Source organism: Netta rufina (genome assembly GCF_964035555.1).
Source record: "Netta rufina genome assembly, chromosome: 3".
NCBI classification, from domain to species: Eukaryota; Metazoa; Chordata; class Aves; order Anseriformes; family Anatidae; genus Netta; species Netta rufina.
In genome coordinates, this window is record NC_140125.1 from 116,368,445 (window position 1) to 116,389,568 (window position 21,124).

General features: G+C 43.6%; 1 protein-coding gene across 3 annotated transcripts in view; it reads right to left on the reverse strand.

The window, feature by feature from the left end:
* Nucleotides 1-5,926: 5,926 nt before the first annotated feature.
* The window catches only part of RCAN2 (regulator of calcineurin 2), a gene marked incomplete at both ends in the record, with an annotated part of 71,708 nt that continues 56,510 nt past the window's right edge, over nt 5,927-21,124 (reverse strand). For all 3 annotated transcript variants that reach the window (XM_084283755.1, XM_084283756.1, XM_084283757.1), the window contains 3 exons: nt 5,927-6,087; nt 12,644-12,815; nt 14,876-15,049. In XM_084283755.1, the coding sequence (XP_084139881.1) occupies nt 5,927-6,087; nt 12,644-12,815; nt 14,876-15,049 (507 nt within the window). The remainder of the gene's footprint in view (nt 6,088-12,643; nt 12,816-14,875; nt 15,050-21,124) is intronic.

Here is a 21,124-nt window from a genome sequence, read left to right on the forward strand (position 1 = left end):
AGCATTTCCTTTTCAGAGGAGCCTAGAATAATGAAAACTGCCGAACTTCCTCCCAGATGTGCTAAAACAAGAAAAAACACATCTTGGTTTGGTTTGGGTCTTTTTACTAACACAATTCAAGAGAGTTGCATTAGGATGAGTGTGAGGGTCTGTCTGGGACTTCAATACATACCTGGCTTTGCTTTGTGGTACAACAGAACTAAATGTGATTCCTTGGGCAGAGGGGAATTGAGGAAATGCAGAGGTCTTAAATTCATACTAATTAATACACGATAGAAGGCAAAAAGTGGCTAAATGCTTTGTGTTAAAATGTACACATTGAAGGAGCAAAAGAAAATTCAGTAAAGATTGCTTAGAGGGGCAATCTAAAAGCACTCTGACTTTGATCAGGGTATCTGTAATAGCTTTCTCATCTACCCTCATCCACAGACAGCTGGTTCCAGTCCCCAAGATTTGTGATAGATACTGCCTTCCCTTCAATCAAGCTGTTTCAGTAAGCCTATTTGTAGCCATACCTACAGATTTCATCACTGGGCAGTAAAATAATGAAGGACTCGACCCCTGTGAGCTGCTGAATCCATTTGAAAAAGCTGGGCTGCTCATCGGGAGGTGAGCTGGTAACTACAGACCCCATTACAGAGCTGTAGTGTGGACTCCAGACCTTCAACGCATTCTGAACTCACCCCTTCTCTTGCTTTGACTCTAACTTTAGAACAAAATAAAATAAAATAAATGGTTGTACAAGGAACAGCAATAGCCACACTATCAGTAATGAAGTCTACAGAGCTTCAGCTGTCAAGCAGTCAAGGCATGAGCCATGCAAGCATCAGGCCCCTGCTGCAGCTGGGAGAAATACCTCCAGCTCCCATTATTCGGTGTCATGCAGGATTGGGTTGCACATTATCACTTGCATGCCCAAATGCCCGGTAGAAATAAATATTGCCTATTTGTGGGTACAAATTAAGTGCGTACCCAAGCCATACGTATATAGCCATGATTTCCTTGAAGCTCAGTTTGAGGTCCTTTTGGCCATGCAGCACCCTACTGCTTACAGCTGAAGCCTCGAAACTTATTTCCAGGTGTCGTGCCAAGTGCCAAGCACGATGGAGAAGCCACATAGGCAATGCATGATTTCAACCCCATCTGACACAGAACCTTACAGTGGTTGGAGAAAACTCATCTGTCGCTCAAACGTGAAGAATAATCAGGCCTTCTACGGTGTCTTTTATTTCTAAAGGACTCTATAAAGAGATGGCTATTAACGCTTGTTCTAATCAAAACACATATTAAGGCCTGTCTTTTCAAAAGGAATCAGTGAGCTTAGAGCTTACATTTCCAACGAGATGTCTTAAAGAAATCTAATTTTCAGAATCATGAATAATGATCCCTCAAGAAACTGGGTCTTTTCAGCTGGACACCCAGATTTTTTATTTAACTTTATTTTTATATAACTAAGTGGAGGTTGTCATAAGATCAAATAGAAGAACTTCATGAGACAGTTACTCAACAAACTCATCTCCTGCATTCCGATAATTTAGAAGATCCAGTACAAATTAACACAAGACACTACAAAGAGTCGTTTCCAATTTTTGTAATGATTAATGCTAATAGAACTTTTCCCACAGCCTCGGCATTAGTTGGATGCCATGTTCCTTAGTCAAAAACTGATGCCCACTGTATTTATCATTCTTTAGCACAGAAAGAGCCCCTTTGTCTGCCAGAGATGTGCTTTTCTCACCCGGGACCATGCTATAGTCTTTGTTTGCATACACCCAGCCAAACCCACAGCAAACCAGCGCAAGTTCACACCACTCAGTGAAACTGCAGCAGTTTAAAATGGAATTGGCATATCCTGACAATCACTGGGTTATTTTGTCCACATTTTTTTTAATTTCAACTGAAACAGAGTTTGACCTCTGTCAAACATTTCAGCATTTTCAGTTCTACCAGTTAAGAGAGCAGTGGCATGTATCACCCCAGTCGGTTTAACGTGGTTTACATCTTTTAGGTGCTGCTTTTCAAAATGCCAGCACAAACAGAACACAAAAATACTGTTGCCACATTTATTTTTGAAACTAAGCTCTGAATTACACAGGTGGAAAAGTGGTTAATTAGCCAGTAGCTTTTTAACACTCCTACAAAACATGACTCAATGGAATACTTTGATGGTATGTACACCGTAAGGGAAAAGCTAACGTAATTTGTCACAGTGCTCAGACGTACCACTGCAATCAGGTCTCGCAGGACGGTTGTCACTTACTCTGTACAAAGAACAGTCTTTTTGCAGAAAGCTTTTTCGCTGCTGCTGAGTGTAGGGGGGAAAAAGAACAGAATAAAAACAACCTCTCCCCCCTCCCCCAAGCCAATATAGAGCCAATAACTGTTAAAGAAATGGACTGCAATATATCTATTGGGCACATTTTTACAGTAAATATGCCTGTATTCTTGCTAAGGTTGAGGAAGGGATGCTCTTGCTGTGTTTTCTTGACGAAAACAAAGCGTAGGTGAGTCGTACAGCTGGGCTGGGAAGGGGGGTGTTGTATTAGCTTACGTACAAAAATCAAGGCCACAGAAATTCCGTATCCTTCTGATCTGAAAATGAAAAAGCAGGTTCCAAGCCGCCCTTTCTCCGTGCATTTTAAACGTTTCCGTGCTGTTAGCTGCACTGAGGAAGTCATTAGTAATTCCTGCTTTCATTTCCAGCCAGCAGCAGCAGCCACCCAGCAGAGGGCCCCAGCACATCGCTGCCCAGGCTCGGGAAGGGCAATAAAAGGGACCTCAGCTATGTCACCGTGCACAAACGGCAATGTAACAACACAGATTTCACTCCTATTTATATTGCTACAGGAGAGTACTTCAGCACTGTGGACACCCTAGGAAAAGTGCAAGTCACAGGGGCTGAGCTGGTGGATGCTACACAGAAGATTCCCACCGAAGCGGGGGCTGTGTCTGGGAACTACTGAATTAAATAGGACATTTATTTTCCCAGATGGTCAGCATTTTGTTGAAGGAAGCCTTTCGTACCAGACAAGAAACAGCTGTTAGCAAAATACCAGGTTCTCTTAGGAGAGTCGCAAATGCTGTTACTTTTAGTACAGGGCCATAATTTTTTTCAGGTACTGTGGAATAATCTATGATGACCATATTTAACTGTATAACGGTGAGATATAAATGTTTATCATTATTACAACAGGCTTCTGCATTTTCAGGCTTGTAACTGCCTTTCTGTTTCTGTGCTTTAATCAATAAAGCTATGCTCTGCTCCCTCCTGGGTAGTGCTATGTAGTTTATGAAGAGCAGTCATTGAATCGGACCTGTTTTTAAATCTCTCTGTAAATGCACTTTGGGGAAAGAACATTTAAGACCCAGTGCTTTATTTGCAGTGTACTTTTACATCACTGGAGGCCAAATTCCACAGTTCAGAACCAATCTCTCCAAAGTCTGAGTACATGGATATAAGGACTAGATTCAGCCCTGACATTTTGACATGTAAAAAATCAAAAGCATCAACTCTGGAGGTCTCTGGTCACTGACATCAGCTGAGGATGTGGCCAAGAATTTCTGTCATACGGCACATAGCAACAAAAAAAATCTTAAGCATTTAGATCTTACTCTCCCTGTTGATATTAGTCTAAAACCAATGGTTCAGCGTTCTATATGTTCTCAAACCAGACAGTGGTGTTACTCCTGAAATACCGCAGGTGGCCTGTGAAGGTATCTTCGATAGGAACATCAAATTCGAGTCCTAGGACAATGGGTAACAAATGATTTATTTAAATCAACTCTAAGTGCATCACTGAAAAATAATCCAAGTGACACCTCTAAGGAGATACTTGAAGACAACTTTACTCAGATATCATGGAGATCCTAAAGCCCCATTTTGGTTCAGCCTCTGCTGTATTTAACGTGCTTCTATTAGTGTAACACACACACGACGATGTCCATAAAGTATTAACAGTTATCACGTTATAGATACACGCTAAGTAAAGCACTAACTTCAACAGGAATATTTCAGGGGGCTGTGGTGGTCAGAGAACAAACTATAGGAGAATGGAAAGTCCTTACTTCTCAAAATGTCCTCCCCATGCAGATCGAGAATGGCATCTCCTGTCTCCACTGATAAAGCAACACACTTTTCTTCTTGGAAGTACTGCAGAGCCAACAAATACCACGACAAGGGTGACTTGACCTTTCCGCAGCTTGTAGCATCACTAAGGGGGGGGGAAGGAACCCTCCCTCACAACCCTGGTCATTAGGTTTTATGAGAAAAATCTTGATTACAGAGCCTAAGCTGTCTTTTCCGATCCTAGAGTGAGCTTCCAAGATTTATATGCTTATTTTAACTTGCAAAAGAGTTTAAACCTTGGAATCTCACTGTGCCATTGTACAGTCATTTTCAGGAGTACAGCTGCAGCTAATTAGCTTAAAAATCCCACTGTATCGTACACATATGCTCAATTTTCTGCAGTATTAATTTCAGTGGAACTACTCATGTGCATAAATTAAGCGCATGCTTAAGTATATGCAAAATCTGAGCTCAAATGTCTAGAAAATATGTTCTCAAAATGACAAATACACATGAAAAAAAAAATCATCATGGAAGGTCTACCAGACAGGGAATCCAGTGTCTGTCTGCTGTCGGCCATGACGAAAACACAGAACGATTTCTGTAACCCAGTATACATTGCAAGTGAAAGAAACATGCAGGACAGAGTGAAAAAAGGGGACTCGATTGCATGCAGTCTAATTTCAAGTGTGTAATTATGGTCCTGTTTTCTTTGGCCTAAAAAAAAAAAAAAAAAAAAAAAAAGGAAAAGAAAAAAAGAAAAAAAATAAGGAAAGGAAAAGAAAAACAAAAGAACACCAGCTAACCTCTCCTCACCTCCACAAACCCAAACTGCATACAGCTCAAGAAGGGCTTTAAAGCACAGGAAACGGGGAGGGAAAGGGACTGATTGTTAGGGATGTACAAGTAATTACTACGTTTCAGGGCTATTCAACACACCACTAGGAAAGCATTCAGCCTTAATCATTACTGGAACTTACAGCTATGACAGAGAGCAATGAATCCCATCTTAAATGAGCAGATACGTTCTCTTTCTTCCTCAAACTCAGAGAGAAGTACCACTCAGACCGTTATGGAAGATAAAATGACAATCCTCACCGATATTCTGTCTCCCTCCTCCTTACAGAGAGAGACTGAAAGACCCCAAACCCTTCAGCAAGCTGCTGCCTCTCCCCTCAGCCCAGAGAGCTCGGTGTCGCATCCCTACCACCATCAAGGACCGGTTCACTCTACAGCTGTTGGTGGAAGAGGGTGTTTTTCTGTTTCTAAAAAGGTTGCAAGGAAAATATTCCTTAAAAAAAAAAATACAGAGGGTCAAAAGGCCACCAAACTCCTGGATTAAAAACAATTCACGCCTTCTCCCCTTAAAAAAAAAGAGATAAAAGGGAAAAAAAATAAAAACAAACTGAGGTCTGCTGGGGAACTGAGGGCAGAGAAGCAGGCTCCTTGATGAAGGGCAGCAGCAAGTATTCTGGGAGTTTCAATATCAAGCCTGATATCAGCCCAATCACCCACCGCGACCGATCTCTCTGGTGGTGGCGTTCCAGCATGCAAATTACAGCTGTGGAAAATCCTCAGACCAAACCCCTCCCTGCTTCAGCCTTGTTTTGTCCTTTCCAGCAAACCTATCAGTTGGTGTGTGATATGGTTACATATTACAAAGATCTTCTTTTTTTTTTCCTAGCCCTTTTGTTACATAGGCTTGATTACTGAGAAGGGATTTCCATGAGCTTAATGTCCTGGTACTCAAAAGGCGATGGCTGCCTTTCAAAAACAAAAATAAAAATAATAATAATAAAGCAAACAGAAAACCACAAGAGCTGTGCTGGAGGAGAGAAGTGCTGCTTCTGCTGGAGAGGCTCAGTTAGATACAGGAGGTGGCAGACCAGGGCGCCGAGTTTGAATGATTTTTGGCTTTGGAGAATTCTTTGGGTCCTCGTCTTCTTCCATGTCGCTGTCGCAGACGTGCACGACCACGCTGGGAGTGGATTCTGTTCCTGCGTGCAGCTCGTATTTCTCTCCTGGAAACAGAGAAAAAGAGATCAAAGGCCAACAGTTTGAGAAGCAGCACAGATCGTGGCACTTCCAGATTCCTACAACCACGGGCAGATGTTCGTGGGCTGCTCCTACCCGTAGGCGAGGGCAGGTATGGCTACATCATACCTACTATCACAGCATATGAAAACCAGTTAGAAGTGAAAAACCACTGGTGTTTGCACTGGTGTTTTGCGTCAGTAGTAGTGGCCAATGGCACTAGAAAGAAATGCATGGAGAGAAGAGAGAACGCTGAAGTTCCTGGGTCAGAAGAGGGACTAGGACTGAACCTCAAATATCTGCTCTGAAGCCGTATGTCAGACCTGCTGGGGTGGGGATACATTTTTTTTTTCAGTCTAGAATGGCTCAGGTAACACCTGAAGGTCCACTGGATTCTGCAGCTTGTCAGCTCCAGACTGAAACATCAAAACTTGGTCCAATGGAGCTGCCTATAAAGGGATCTCCACAAATAAATACAGACACAGATACCAGATGGATTTAGAGATTTAAGGCTCCTTACCTGGGGCTCTAACAAATTCTGTCTCTGTAGATAAGATTAGAGTACAGACTGTAAATGCTCACTACCAGGCTAAAGGCTTAAACATTAGAAATCAGATTTTCAAACTGCCTAAATTCCTTCTTTTAGTCCGCACCCAGTACTCCAAGGAGGAAGCTGAGTATGTCTAAAATGGAAATGGGTGCAGTGAGGTTACCTGAATAAACACACAAAGGAAAATGAGGATCAGACACGGGACTTGCAGGCCAGCATTCAGTCCATGTGAGTGGTACTGGTTATTAAATGACAAGGAATTAAGACTGTAAAGGAAAAAAAAAGTCCTAACATTTCTGACAGGATGCACGGCTCTTTCAGAAGGGACAGACACTGACAACTAGAAACCACTCCAGGTAATGTGCTGTTATAAATTGGACTATTTGTCATCTCATCTCCCGGCCCCACAAGCTGGCTTCAAGTTCAGATAGGGCGACAATGACCACGCAGCTTGGATTTTACCTGGCAGCTTGGATTTTTTTCATAAGGCTGCTCCAAAGCCAGTGCATATTGCCTGCAAAATAGTCTGTGATGAGGAAGGATTTTGCAGGCGGAGGAAGGTCCCAATATATCTAGCTGACCTGTACTTGTGGTACAGCAGCTCCTGCATTGCAGGCAGGCACTGACGGTGCCAGGTGCTGTACAATGGAAGTGGGATGGCACTCCCCACCTCAAAGCACTTGGAGCTTGCTTGAGTTATTAATTTGGACTTGTATTTATCCCCAGCTTCGTGGCAGAGCAATGCATGCTAGGAAGGTGCTGCAGGTCTGCATTAGCACACACCGACTGTCATCATTGCTATTTGTGCTGAAAAATTCTCAGTCCAAATAAGACTGACTGGCTTGGGACTAGAGGACGAGAGAACACGTTGCATTTTTGCCTAAAAAATAGGAGGCAGCTCCTGAATAATAGCTATAAGTCAGGCATCTTGCTGTGCGAAATATTTTACCGCTGTGATACCATTAATGTTGACATTTAACTGCTCTATTTTTGGCAGCCTCTCCTCCAAATCCAAATTGAGCAAAGCATTGCAGGTCTCGCTGATAGGCTAAAATATAAAAAGAGAAATGGCTTGGTTGTGCTGCGATGAGAAATTATATGGTTTTTCTTTGCCTATTTTCCCCGCGGGCTTCGGCTAATTTCTCAGCGATGGGCTGACGTCAATGCTGCCAGCCGGGCTCCGAGGGCTCCATTGGTCACTGTCAGCTCCCAGCGGCTCTGCAGCGCTGCACACACACAAAGCCAGGCCCTCTCCTCGTGCGGAGGAAATCAGATTCACCGCCCTCTTAAAAAGGGAACGACCCCAGGTCAAATGCCACGTCCTTTCACCGCTCAGACCCTTCCCGCAAGGAGCCTCACCACTGCGAAAGAGCAGCGGGAATAAGCGCAGGCGCAGGGGAAAATATTCAGACGCCTCCGGCACAAGCAGCTGCAACAGCAATTAATGTCACTTTGCGAATCAAAATGTGAGGCACTCCTAAATTGGGGTTTTAAGGCAGTTATTTCTGAGCATAAACGAGCTGCAGACTCGATTCTCTACTCACAATTATTCATGCCTGCAGAACTGCGGCTCGAGATGCAGAAAACCTTTTTATGGCTGAGCTGGGAACAGGACGAGAGTAAACAGGGGACGCTTATACAGCTGCACCTTGTTCCTAAACATGCTGCTTGCAGGAAAATACTGAGGTAATAAATGCAAAAATACAAATCCAACCGATACAGCCAGATTACTCCTTCCCTCTGAGTTACAGGGCTGTCCCAAGCTAAGGGCAGCAGGTTGGGTTAAGCAAGATGGTCAAGACTCAGCAACGTCTGCCTGATGCTCTCATCCAGCTGTCTCTCCGATGCTGTTTGTTATACGACCTTCACTTTCTCAGCCCCTACCTTGCCCCATCATTCCTGCTCCTCACACTTGCCTGGAGGACTCCTCAAAGGACTCTTGGGGAAGAGGTCTTGTCCTCCTCCCGCAGTATTTCAGCCACCTCCACCCCTTAATAAGTTGTTTAAATATTTGTGGAGCTGAGATAATAATGGAAACTCCGGTAAATTTATTCAGAAAAATATCACCGAATTTATCAAATATGCTCCAACATCTAAACTCTGCCTTCAGGATATGATACAGGGAAGAGTTAAGCTGTGGCACATAAATCATATTAAGTTGCCCGAAAATATTCCTTAAAACCCCTTGAAAACTGCAGTGGTGTTCCTCTGTTTATTTGCTTGGCGTAAGAAAAAAAAGAGGAGTTGGAAATTTCTCCCTTTGACAATGAGTCTACCTGCTTTCGTGGCACTTGGCACGACCTTCAGTGACCACGTGAAGCAAACCCGCAGCCTCGGGTAATGCACAAAGGATGACTACAAGCACAGCACAAAAGCAACTGATGATATTTCAGAATTAAAAATAATGGCAGGTGATTTCCTACCCCTCTGTGTATCAGCACTGTGACCTTTCATTGCCGGTGCATCTCGTGTCTAATGAGGCTCTTCTGTCCAGCAAAGACAACGTTCATACACTTAATTAATAATGAAGGACGGGTAATGATATTGTGCAGCTAACTCATCCCCGATTCCGACTCATGATCAGAGGTTAATGGGTTCAGAGCTGCCCACCCCATGTTAAATATGTCATTAGCAGCACAAAAACACACTCCTTTCATAGTCCCTCCATCCACGTGCTTTACAAATAATATGGTGCAGATAGCGGGTGGTGCTTGTAAAACTTGTAAACTGGTTTATCCCTTGTGAGCAGGGCAGAGGCCATTGCCTGTAGCTCTTCAGAACACACCCAGAATGATGCTTTCAGAGTGTGAAAGGTATTTTCCATCACCTGGAGGGTAGCTCGAGGGCATTTAGGAGGTGCAAAGGTGGAGGACTGGGAGATGTGGAAAGAACCAAACCTGGTACCAGCCTGTCTGTAAGGGCTGCTGGCCTGCAGTGTCCTTTGAACAGGGCTTGAGGCTGTGAAGGCGAGCTGTAGGGAGGAACAGGTTGTGGAGAATTTGGGGTAACAGGTTTGAAAGAGACCAAAAAGCAGTAATGGGGAAGGAAAGAAGAAATACGCATGTCGGGAGGGGGGTAGGTATGCACAAGTAGTATGCACAGAGCTGCAGAGCCGTTTCCCCTCCTGCAAGTATTTCTCATGTAAAATTATTTCCTGTGTTTCGCAGTGGGAAGCAGCTAAGACCTTGTAAAAAAACACACGAGGGCCTAGATTAGACAACGAATTGGTGGGTGGTAAGTGCAGGGAAGAGCCAGGTCAAAAGCAGGCCAGGCACAGACACTGCCTGGGCCTGAGAGGCGAAGGGCCAATCTGCCACCCCAGGTCAGTGCCATCGCTCTGCATCTTCATCGCTGTTCCCCTACTGGAAGTTCTCGCAACAGCGGACGTGGTTTTCATCAGGAAGATTAATGATCACACTTCTCTGTTTGCAATGTACTGAAGAAATGGCAGGCTAGCGGTCAGAAGCAGGCAGAGGTTCCTGGCTCAGTGACCGAGCTGTTTGCTCCACTCGCTTGAAGCTCAATCTCTACACGTGCAGAAAGTGAAAATCTACACCGATCAACCAGAAAGTAAATAAACACGTCAAGGTCCTCCCTAAGATCCCAAGATCCTCCCTAAATGCACCCTCACTGAACTCAGTTTAACGCAGGAGGACCAACGTCCAGCTTCCTTGGTGCACAGGAAAAATAAATCGTTGCCATTAGACCGTGGAGGTGCTAGACAGTCCTTGCTGCAGCCATGAGGCTGCAAAGAGACACCCGCAAAAAACAGCTAGGAAAAGAACAGCACGCTGCAAAGCTGTTCACTAATTCTTGCCTGGTTGTTTTACTCTGGAGTGGATTTCCCAGGCTTGTACCGAGGGATAGATTGAGTCTTCCATCTTGTGGCTAGGGTGGTTATGGCCAGGCACTGTGGAAGGAGATAACTTGTACTCGTGGAATAGGTAAGGATGTACAGCTCCGTGTCCCAGCAGTGTGTCTTACCTTCCCAGCAATGCAGGAGAGTAAAAATCACCTTGTGCTGAGGGCACATAAAAATCTGTTTGCTACTTAGATGCTTAACTGCTTTTCGCCGGTCCTCAGATATTAATTTTAACACATCAGCGTGTTTTAAAAATTCCTCACAAATTACAGACACAGAACTCAGGCTCTAACATTCTGCCTTACGCACACAACTGTGCCAATGAGCAATTTTTTTTGGATAGTTAAGCCACAGTTATATTTTTTTATTGCGTTGTTTGAATGAAAAGAATGAACTTACCTAAGGTTAATGGTGTTAGCTGATGTCTAGCAGCATGTTGTACTGCTGTGATACAGAGAAATGAGCTTTGGCGGCGTTTGTTTTTCAATGAAATTCTAAACATAGCAAATGCACGACTGAGAACTGCAACACTATTTTAAAGCTGCCACTGCAGTTAACTAAAATTGATCTCTCTAACAAGTGCTAAAAATAGAAAGAAGAGAGCACACAATGACTTTTCATATCGCTCCCTACAGGCTCCTTAAATAAGGGCGAATATGACCTTCACGCAAAGCTGTCCCAGGGTGTGGAACAATGAGTGATATTTCACATTCCACTGCTCTAGAACAGCAATTGATTTATTACCCAGCTAGCTAGGGAATTCGTTTACATGTTTCCATTTATAACACTGCTGCATCAAAGGAAAAAAAGGAGTTTTTTGTTTTCCTTTTATTCAGCAGTTTAGAAGCAAAGCATCAATTCTGGAAGCAATAATCTGCAATGTAGTACAAAGAGTTAGACCTGACAGTCTTTTTCTATGGGCTTTCCTGCTGAAGGGAAATAAATAAAATACAGGAATCTCCTATTCTGCCCCCGTGAGAGATCCCATCAGGAAAAGATACAAGAAGATCCTGCAAACCTCCCGAATCAGGAAGCATCTTCCTGCACCCTATGCATTCTGTTGGTGGGTGCAGTCACACAATTGCCCAGATGATGAGATGTCTGCAACTGGCAGCTACTCTCAAAACATGAACACAGCATCTTTAATACAGCCAGGAAGAAACCAATCCTCATATCCCACAAGAAATTCAAAAATAAACTCTATTTTTCATGAGCTGACCCCCACAATTGTTATTAGGTGGGATCTAAAGTGTTTGTTTCAGTATGAAGGTGATTTAACATGCCATTTTTTCCTTACAGGTTATGAATGTAAATTAGACTGATTTCTAACTCGGGCCTGAAACGGGGACATTTTCCATTTTGAACATTTTAAAAGGGATGCTTTAACAGCATTCAATGAGAACTTTTTGTAAAGATGACAACTAAATCAAAAGTAATCCTCTCCGATGAAAAGCGTTGGTTTCATCAGATAAGCATTTTCTGAGGGGAAGCACTGCCTCAGAAATCCCAGCTAGCTTCAGTTCCTGGCATAAGCTGAAGACAGAACAAAGCCTCTCTGCATTTATATCCATTCTTTGATGGATGCTACAACTTATCCCGTGCCTTCTGCACACCATCCTCAAGAGAAAACAGTCCCAACAGAGCAATCCTGCTGGGGCTGGGGAGTGGCAGTCCTCTCTCTACAGACTTGTTACCATGAGAGATTCTCCACTCTGTTGGTGATGCAGTGATGCTTAAACACTTGATGAAGTATTCCACATCTTGAAACGCCGTACGGAGCAGGTGTGATTTAAAGCAGATACTCTACTCACGGACAAGCATTTGTCCAGACCCTACACAAACCATCAGTTGTCTCAGCGAAACAGAAGAACAAGCACAAGAATAAATTGTGCAAGCAAGTTTGATCTGCTACGCAAACAACACTTACAAGCTGCAGATAAGATATAATTATGTATGTACCTAAAGTAAAGCTCATTTTCAAGCAGAGAACCAGTTGGTCTGCGTCAACTTAAATCCAAAGCTGTAATCCAGTTTACAGGCTTTACCCCAGCCTCCTCGAGTTATCCTCCACGCTGCGATTTCTCATTTGGTTTTGCCCAACATTTTTTTCACACAAGGACCACAGGCTTACCTGGTCCTAGCTTAGAAACTGCATAAAGGAGGTCGTAGTTGATGACAGGCGTTGCATCATCGATTGGCTGCCACCCTACAGGTGGGGAGGCTGGAGGCGAGATGAGAAACTGTTTTGCAGGCTGTGGCGGAGCCAAATGAAGCTTGTCTCCATCTGTCTCAGAGGTCTGAATCTTTAAAGCATAACAAATACACTGTTTAGTTTGTGATGGGAAAATGGAATGATTACTCAAATCATGCACTTCTAATACCAAATGCCACCCAGGCAGGGTTTCAGCATCAGTCTCAGCAGACAAGGCCTGCAGATGAATTTTCCCCTCAACCTTACAGATGGTTCCTCTACAGTAAATACACTGCGGGGGGCTGTTACATGAGCAAAGCTACAATGTTTGTGCCTATCGTGTATGTTCTCTGAGAATAAGAGCAAAGCTTTGGTACCCACAGTTGCATGGTAAGAGACTTCTGAGGCTAAAATGGTATTGTTGTGATCTGCTTGCTTACAGTCCTAAATAAGAGCAGGCATTAGATTAGAAACCAGTAATTCTTGCACCAAGGCAGGAATTTCAGAAACTTTCCGACTATTTGGTTTCTTTAGTTGATGTGATAAAGGAATCTATCATGTTCCTTAGTCATTTGCAACTAATTATACTCATTTTATTTCTATCTTAACTTCCCTAGTTTAATTCTTGCTCCTTTTTTTTCTATTAAAGAAACCTCAGCATAAACGAATTACAGCACAGCTACAGGCATACCTGAGCAAGTTTAAAACCAACTCGGGCCCAGAAGCAATGAACTGCATTTACATGAAAGCAAGTTCAAGATAAACACCCTGCTATTTCTGAATGGATTTTGCAAAAGCCCAGTTTGGGTCTCTCCCCTTCACGTTCCCCAGAATTTCTAGGTCTGGAAGTGCTGATTCATTCTGGCTCAGGGCCATACAAACACACACTGCTCCAGACACTGTGCTGCTTCCACAAACTCATTCCCTGGACACAACTAGTAAGCTCTTTTAAGATTGAATGCACTGGAGAACATGGTGCAGATACCTAAATGGTTTTGCAGGAAAGCAGCTTGGATATGGAGAGGAATCATTGTTATGCAAGTTGCTCTTTTTCTTGGGTTATCTCAAATTTCATGTTAATCTCTTGACTGTTCAACTAGAGTGAAATGACTCCCCAGTCTGCTTACCAGCAGGTTTTAAAACCTTTCAAAAAAAAAAAAAATATATATATCTGAGCCAGATCTAGGAGTTAAGGGCCTTTAAAATGGGATCTAGGTAGATTTTCAATACCTAAATCCAGCTGTAAAATCTTCTGAACCATCTAACCTGTTAAGCATATTGGGGTTTTCACTGCTGCAGTTTCCCATCTTCCTGAGAAGGTTCTGCTTCTGCCTAGGCTCAAAGCAGCTCCAATCCTGCCCCAGCTGCAGAGATTCAAAATTTAACAGCCTTTTTGCTTAATTAAGATCTTCAAATGAGCCTGCCCTTAACTTAAGGCCTCTATCTGGCAGCTTAAAGCACACTCCCATTACTTACAGGCACTGGTGAGTATCCCACAAGCCACACTGACCACAGCTATTTATTAAAATACGATTAGAAGAGGTGGTGGTCAAGGCTCTCAAGCTCCCTCATCTTTCTGGTTCCTGGCTGGGAGATCCAAATTCTCTCTCCCTTGGTCAAGAAGAATCGGACCTTCGTTTTCTACTTTCAAGTAGAAAGTGATGGATATGATCACTTATCTCCCCCAAGCTGGAGGCATTCTTCTCCCTACTATCTTCTCCCTTTTACTTGAAATTAATGAGCTCCTCTTTTAGAAAATTCACGCATCTATTTAGTTAGGGAAAAAATGGTTGGAGAAAGCCTAACTGTGGCTCAGGGCTGCAGCCAGATAATTCAGCCCTACTTCTTTTATGACCTTACATACTTTACTGCCTTTTATTTTTTTTCTTTTATGGCTAGAAAGTTACCCACAGCAAATACCAGATGTTGTAAATCAGTTCTAAGCTATGTAACTTGTGTGTTGTATAAGCAACCTGGGTCCCAAGTGGTCCTTTAAATTAACTGTAGACCCGCAGGGCAAGTACAGCTCACGCAACAGAAGGATGTTTGAGTAATCTTTTAGCACCAATATTGGGCAAGGGAGAAACTTTTATTGCTTTTATTCAACTTTATTGTACAATATTTCTATAAAAGCTATGCACTAACACAGAAGTAGATATGAGATTTCATTACCTGTGCGAAATACAACTTTAACTTCTTCCCTCTGAACTGTGTTTCGTGCAGCTCTATCCTGGCACGAGCGGCTGATTTGGGACTACTGAAATTTATCCGCACGCGTCTGAAGCTCTTAAACAGCTGGAATGTCACACAGTCATCGTAGGCACGGAACAAGCCTTCAAATTTCTCCTGCAAATGAAAAAGAAACAACAGTGAAGATTAACTTGGTGTTCTGTCACATCAGTCTGTTCAAACATGATCTGGAACTTGAGGAGGACAGTTTAATCAGCAGGTTTCAGCCTTGGGGGTGGCTGTCCACGGGTGAATAAGGGCTCTGCGAAAAGAAGTTAGGGAAAAGCATCGGGCTGAAAAGTGCTGACCTCTGGAAAATGTTTGAGGGAAGCAGTTTTCAAATTGAGAACCCACCGGCTATTGAACTTCTCATAAAAGTTGAGCAAGACGGTGATGGCATAGCGCTTCATGAAATGAGGCTGAAAAGGGCAGAAGGCTGAGAATACCAGACGACTGATCTCATCTGTACAAAAGCAAACACTGTGCAGAATGACAACGGAGTCAGCAGACACAGCCAGGCCTGCTGGAACTGAGGGCTACATTCAAATCAGCACTGTGGTCTCGCTTTGCATTGCATATTACATTTTTTTCTGGGTGTTTTGTCATTTAGATGCTTAGAGCAGATATAGACCTAGTCCTTGAGAGTCGGCGTAGCAGCAGGAAAAAAATGATTCGATGGCTGGAAACAGCGACCTGGCCCAAAGACAAATTTCAGGCTTAAAAATGTTGCGCTACAGAACAGCATGTCCAAAAGCACGTGACGCAAATAAGGATATTTTAACACTGTGAGAGAGGTCTGAGAAATACTAAATCTCTGGATCTGGACATCAGCAGGAATTCAAGGTACGGTAGCACCCCTGGAGGATCAGACTCCCTCTGTTTTCTCTGTAAGCTACGGGCACACCGACTAGCATCACATCATCAAATGAACCTGATGGCCTTAACTCTGATACCTGCACGGGTCTTTTCATGCACACAAGCAAACATTCATAAATGTTAAGACCAAAAAGGAGTGGTTATTACGGAGTCTAACATTTGTGCTTCCTCAGACCTGAGGCTGCCATCCAGCGAGGACCACAAGAAGTCCTAGCATTTTAACATCTGCAGTCAAGACTTGAAGTCTTAGAAGATGGGGAATCAACCAGAACAAAATCCCTTTTATTAGGAGTTCTTTATCCTGCAAAAAAAACTGTTTGAAATATTTCATCCACTGAAGGCTATTGTGTCAGGTGAGAAATAACCTCATGTGTGCTCTGATATATCCGCAAGTAAGCACTTTCTAAAGTATTTAGGTGACTTCTGTTTGCATGGAGGAAAATAATTTCTTATCTCTTAGAGTGGCTAACGGGTAGGGGCTGCAGAAGGAGAAACAGAAAACTCCATTTGTGCAATCTGATCAATACTTTAGTCCTCATCTGCTACATGACAGAGTACAAAACTTCTTTGAAAAATGTACCCCAAAGAACCACAGGCAGCAGGGGGACACGAGCAGAGCTGCATCCTCCTGCCAGCACCTGAGGCTTGTGAAAGAGTTAACTGGAGAACGAACCAGTTGCATGGCAAAGAACACGAAACCTCGGTGCGCATGTTCCACGTTTCCTTTCATTCCCTGCCAGCTCTGTGGTCTTCTTCCCCATAACTGATATTCCGTCCCTGGCAGCCTTTCAGAAGAACCTCCCCGTGGTCTATTAAGCTTTCATGATTTTCATTTCATTTCGCCTGACCTCGCTCACCTCTTCCTCTCACCACGGGGGATATTTGAAGGGGAAAAAAAAAAAAAGAAGAAAAAAAAGAAGAGAGCTCAGTGGTTTGGTCAGGGGCAAGGAAAGGCACACAGCAATCCCACAAACAGCAGGAAGCTGATGGGTTTGTACAAGCAGGTCTAGTCACAGCACCCAGCATTTAAATTGTCAATATTTCACACCCTTGTTTGATGTGTTTTTTTTTGTTTTTTTTTTTAAGACTTTTTTTTTTTAAAACATTTTTTGCACAATTTAATTTTCCTAAGCAGACGTCTGCCTCAGGTTGGAATTTAGCTAAAGGTCAAACACAGCAGTCCCCGCAGCCCTGGCAGGGTTGGGATGCCGTCCGTGCAGCCTGCAGGGACCTGGGCAAAAAGGGCTGGGGAGGGAGACAACAGGACAGCAGAGGGATGTACATGTAGAGTTAACTGATAATATTGAGTACTCGGGAGGTAACTACCTGTTGCAGCTGGCTGTTTAGTAGGAAAACGATTCCTGGTTTTTCACCCTGGCCAGTCTCACGCCTGCCTTCTTCTTGCACAGCACATAAAAAGCCCGTGGGGTCCAGCCCTTAGGGGACAGCACATCCCCTAAGGATGTGGGACAGCAGGGAGGGGAACCAGCCTCCAGCTCATCCCAACACCAAGCACGGCCACTGCACCAGCCAAAGGCATCCACACAGCTCGCTTTTGCTGTGTTTTTGGCTGATTATCATAATGACCTCAGCAAAGGTCATTAATCACCAGCTGCAGCTAATGGCCCTCAGCTGCATCTTGAGCCAGCCCAGCTCCTCCCTGCTGGATATTAATTCCCAGCAAGAGCTTCATGCCTTCATTGCTCTGGCCTGTGACTTCTGGTAGCTGCTGAATGCACTTAGCTGGGTAAATGTCCTTCAGAGCCACTCTAGTCTGTAAGAGAATGGATCTTATACATCTTAAAGACCTTTAGCAAATTCTCTCCCCCTTCAAGTCTTTTGGATAAATAATTCAGGACTCAATCATCTCAATTCAGGGCTTTTAAAGCACTTCTATGATTCAGGATTTTTAAAATGCTTTTAAGTCTCTAAACTTTCTGAATACTTTTTAAATTTCTGAAAAATCAGAGAGAAACGTCTGAGGTTAGGCTGTAGTGTTGCTTATCTTAGAGTAGAAAGTGAGTCAAAATTCAGAAAGTCATAAAGTTGTGCGTTTATTTCCTGGATCCTGGCAGTCTTCATCCATCCAAAGTACATCTCTGGGGGACCCAATTAATGCTCTGACAAATTTCAGTGCCGTTCATTTGACCAGCACTGCAGTTCTCATCCGCTCCCCTGGGGACTCCGTGCCCCTCTTCAGCACTGGCTGCCTTTCCCCGCATCGCACCTGCAACCTCACCTTGGCTCCCGTATCCCATCACTCAGCACCACTAGCAGTTCCTGGGCTTTTTATTATTAGGACTAGAGGGAACGGCCTCAAGTTGTGCCAGGGGAGGTTCAGGTTGGAAATGAGGAGACATTTCTGCTGAGAAAGAGCAGTCAGGCACTGGGACGGGTTGCCCAGGGAGGTGGTGGAGTCACTGTCCCTGGGGGTGTTCAAGGGGAGGTTGGACGTGGTGCTTGGAGACATGGCTTAGTGGGTGACATTGGTGGTAGGGGGGTGGTTGGAGCAGGTGATCTTGGAGGGCTTCTCCAAGCTGAATGATTCTGGGATTTATGACAGCTGATGTGAGGATGAGCAGAGCACCATCCAAGGAAGAAGGGGTGCTGCAGTGACGCCCAAGCTCCAAGTCGCAGAGCACGAGGGCAAAGTTGCGCACCCGTGGACTCAAACCGATTGCTGCTACTAAACAGGAGCCTGCCGGGGGAACCAGAGCCTGCAAGGCACACAACAGAAGCGATTGGTGAAATGCAGCCATGAGGAGGCAAACAAAGCACTGGATGCATCTGGAAAAGTATTTCCAGCAAAGCAAGGGAAGCATTAACAAGTTTATATAAAGCCCCATTACACCTCATTAAGGTTACAGGCTTTGCTGCCTGCATCCCGCAAAGATTAAGGCAAATGGGAACAGGTTCCCATAACGGCTACCAAGATAAAAGGAACGAACAACTTACCGAGTAAGAAATTAAAACGCTTAGTTTATTTAGCAAAGCCAAGCCGGAGAGGAGACATGACTGCCATCCGTAATTTACCAGAACGCTGCAGAGTAAAGAAAAAGCTATTGAAACCGGAGGGCTGTGTTGGCATAAAACAAGCGGAAACAATTGGCATGAATAGGTTTAGTCTGGAAGTTAGGCAAAGGGAGTAATGACTCAGAAACAGCCTTCCAACTACAGTAGCAGTGGCGAAAGGCTTTTTGAGGATGGCGTTCGGTCAGTTCATGCGAGGGACCACGAGAAAGTATCCACACAAGCACTGCAGACCAAGGCTGCCTGAATTAGCAAGTGAATGGGGCTGCGCCGAGGCAAGTTCCTTCCAGTGCTGTGTCCCTGTGATTTATTTCCAAACACTTCGTCCATGAATAGCTGCGCTGCTATTGTGCTCGCTCAGGACAAAAGCCAAAGCCTAATTCAAATCAATGGAAGTCTTTCCACAGCCGTCAGTGAGCACTGGATTCGAGCCCTAGAGCTGCAACACAAATTACGTTTTATTCTTCAGCATGTTTACACGCATTATCACCCTTGTTACACATTTGATTTAGGAGATGGTTGTGATTTAAAACTTCAGCCTAATCCTCTTTCCTGGAGTTTTGTAGGCAAACAAAGCAAACGGTTTTTCAATTTCCATTTTTCTGTTCATTTATATAAAAGAGAATCCAAGTAACTAATTGCACGCAACTACCAAGACATAATTTACAGTTATGAAATAGTTTTTTTCCTGAAATGAGTTCTGTGTTTGATATAAGCTTTCTTAGAAGAAAAACTCCTATCTCCGAGCCCAATGTCTTCTGTTTCAGCACAGCCACACGGGTTGTAACACCACAGAGCTCTCACGGAGCACCGGATGAAAGACGAAAATTGGCAGAACATACGGAGGCTGCGCTCTTCAAAGTCAAGCATTGACTGAAAATTGAAAGAAAAAAAAAAATTGAAATTGAAAAATCAATGGAAAGTTCCCAGTTTACAGCAATGAGGATGGGCTGGCAGCTTAATCCTAGAGGGATGGAAAGTCATTGAAGTGGCACGCTTCTGTGTGTACATATATATATATATATATATATATATAAGTGTATATATATACATATGAGATGCTAGAAAATATCATCAGGAAGTAATTTCAAGATTGCGATGTGTCAGTGCCACTTAAAGGGTGCTGTAACGAGCTAGTCTGGATGTGGATGGCTCTTGTCATCCGAGATCATGAAAGGTGAAGGCAGGTTGGGAAAGCAACAAGAAGGGGGATGCAAGGATGGCCAGAAAAGTGGTGAGCCCACTGTGGGAGGCAAAGGTGGATGATCTCTGTTTGGGATACAAAGTAGAGTATCTGCAGCTACATCTAAATGTAAGAAGTTAGGAAATATTGTGAAAGGATGGGAAATATCTGCATTAAAATAACCAACAGTGTTGGTATGAAACAGACTGCCTATTAAGAGCTTTAGGCTCAAATTCAAGAGGCTATTGAGCATTTAGACCAGTAAAATTTGGAAGTCCTACTGGCCCAGAAGTATTAAAAAGGCTAATTACTGTCATGAAAAGGATAGGAAGAAAAGTTCATGGGACGGCAATATGCATTTCTCTAATTCCAGAAGTCCATCAAAAAGGGGCTCATTTCTAAAAATGTGTCTAAACAGAACTTGGAAGAATTCAGTTCACCTCAGGAGCTTTTAACAATTATTTCACGAGCCACAGAAGGCAAACAGGCAGTTTGAGGTAACTCAAGTGAAAGTGTATAAATCTGTTACATGAAAGTAGCCAGTGTAAGCAGCAGCTTAATCAAAACTATCACATTTTCTAGTTCTAAAAATGTAAAAGTTACCAGGCAGCTTTGGAAGTGGGTATGAGAAAGCACTACTGATTCTCAGTTAAATTGCAGGAGTGATGGAAAGGGCAGAAATAGTTTAAATCAGTTATGATGATGATCAATAAAGAGCTCCCATGGTCTCATCCTCATGCCTTTAAGAAATGGCAGGAGACTAAAATATCAATTAATCACTCAGGGATCAGCTTAAGGCACAGGTTCTCCCCATCCATTGTGAAATGTGCCCTTCCAGCTGTCGTTCACCAGGGTACATTTTAGATGGGAACATTTCTACATGTGAGAAATTTGGAAAGGGAGGGAAAAAAAAAACAGGGCAGACTGGGTATTTTGCCAGGGAACCGAAATTACAAAGTACTCTGCAACGACTGCCTGGTCACCCTGCTGTTTTGTTGTATTTCTCACCTTGGAACTCAGTGCACCGTTCTGCTCAGCTCTTCCTAAATAGAAAACCACATTTAGATTAGAGAATTCGAGCATAAAAAGAGGTTGGGTTTCTT